At 35.4% G+C, this 2,176-nt stretch overlaps 1 protein-coding gene across 1 annotated transcript; it reads left to right on the forward strand.

Annotated features, from left to right (window-relative positions):
- Positions 1 to 420: 420 nt before the first annotated feature.
- LOC145162582 (uncharacterized) lies at positions 421 to 1,310 on the forward strand. Its single transcript, XM_079081686.1, has 2 exons — positions 421 to 885; positions 978 to 1,310. Exons 1-2 carry the CDS (start codon positions 421 to 423, stop codon positions 1,041 to 1,043), a joined length of 531 nt encoding a protein of 176 aa, XP_078937812.1. The 3' UTR covers positions 1,044 to 1,310.
- Positions 1,311 to 2,176: the final 866 nt, after the last annotated feature.

Consider the following 2,176-nt stretch of genomic DNA (forward strand, 5'->3'; position numbering starts at 1 on the left):
TTTAAGGGTGGTTAAACATTTTTTAATAAAAATATAAGAAATAATAAAGGGTAAGATAATCTTTTTATGTTTGGTAGGTACCAAACGCACAATAAAAACATACTATAAGGACGATCCGAATTAAAAAAATAAGTTAGAGACCAAACGAGCAAAGTAGCATAAACGACATGGACCCTTGGCGTAATTACTTTAAAAATTATCAGTGACACTGACACATACACAATGGATAAACATATGGTGACTTTTTCCGTACGTAATGTAATCCACGTTTTGGCGGTGATTTTCACATAGAACACACACAAACAAAAGATCAAAACCCTCGTCGGTGTTGCTTGCTTTCCCAAAACAAATTCATCACCGAAACATTAATTTTGGGTATTTTTCCTTTTTGGGTGCATTTGAGTTGATCAAGTTTCTGCAATGCAAACCGTCGATGATGCACAATCTCCAAATTCAGGCGAACATGATGCCAATTCTTCTGCCATACGAAGAAACATCAAATTAGAGGACGATGTTAATCCTCAAGGAAGAAGATCGATCGGTGATTCCCGGATAATGGTGAGTTTTAAGTCGACATCTTCGTTGTTTACTCCGGCGGAGGTCGGTTTCGTTGAAACAGTTAGCGCCGGCGAGGAAGAAAAGATTCCGGCAACAAAACCGAAGCTGAATAACATAAGTTCCGAGGATCTTCAGTCGGTGATCGGCAATCCAAATTGCAATAAAAAATCAACAAGAGTTCAAAGAAATTGGGAGAAGGCAGATAGGGGAAAGTTCTTCCCTACGCTGTCTTACCATGAAATTGAGCAGGATTTTATCTATATCACTGGGAAGAAGCCACCGGGAAATCCCATGAAGCGACCTAGGGTTTCGCAGAATCAACTCAATGTAAGTGAATCGATGAATTATTCAAATTCTGAATTCTGATTAAAACCGAAATTCAAAGTTAATTAAACCTTTGTTTGAATGATTCTTTGCAGGCTATCTTTCCATGCCACTGCTTAGCGGAAGTTCATGCTGATCACTACAAAAAGAAAGACGATTGAAAGCTATGAAAAATCCTGTGGCTTTTTTTTTTTTTTTTTTTTTTTTTTTAAAGACGATTTATAATTAAAGTATTAAACCATTGTTTATAATTATATTGTTAAAATAGTTAATATAACCGAAGTTCAGCCTTTTGGAGCTTAATTTCGCAGGAAAAAACAAGAGCATATAACTAAGGTACCTTTTATTTGTAATTTGTCTTTCCTAGTTTAGGATCAAATTTCCATTTAATTTATTCTTTGTGTATTTATAAGATTAGCTTGTGTGTGTGTGTTTTGTGCTATTTGGGATTTTTTATGTTAAATGTTAGAAATATTTGGGTACCTAAAAACTTTGCTACATTAGAAAAATGGTAGGACCACACACCCTCGGAGCCATTTATGTCGACCCGTCCGCTCCAAGTTCCGTTTAGACTGGAGGGTATGGGAGGGATGTTTCCCTCACTTTTTGTGGGCCACACCACCATTTCCCTCACTTTCCTTTCCCTCACCTAAAACTCAAAGAATGGGTGGGAAGCTTCCCTCACTATTTTTTTTTTATTTTTTTATAAAATATATTTCATACATATATTATACTCATTTTGTAGGGAATTAAAAACTATGAATTTTGATATATTTTTTATATTTTTTTAGTAGGTATATAATTTTATAAATATTAAAATAGATAAAAAAAAATGAAAAAAAAGCCTGTCCAATAACATGAAGAGAGAGAGTGCGGCACCCCTCCCCCCACCTCTTTCCCGCGGGTTGCTTCCCTCACCCAAGGGATGGTGTTTCAGAGTGAGGGAAGCTTCCCTCACCCCTTTCCCGCTATGATACCGTCCGGCCTTAGAAGGTCAAGATGCTTCGCTTGCTATATTCGATATACTCTAAAAACTAAAGGCGATAGATTTCCACCGCTATTTCTAACCCTTATACTTTATCAAATGATGTTTTCCAACTTATATTTAGTAAAATGTCATTTTGATCCCTTCAACTTCAACGATATCTTAATATTTCAAGTCAATCAATGTCTACGATTTTTTTTTAATGTTTTAAATTGAATCAATATTTACTTTTTTTATGAATGTTTGAATTAGGGTATAAATGACCCGAACTACTCGTGAGATACTTGAGATCGACTCATTAAAATCTCG

The sequence above is a fragment of the Lactuca virosa genome, chromosome 3 (assembly GCF_052849685.1).
Source record: "Lactuca virosa cultivar CGN04683 chromosome 3, Lactuca_virosa_CGN04683_v6, whole genome shotgun sequence".
NCBI classification, from domain to species: Eukaryota; Viridiplantae; Streptophyta; class Magnoliopsida; order Asterales; family Asteraceae; genus Lactuca; species Lactuca virosa.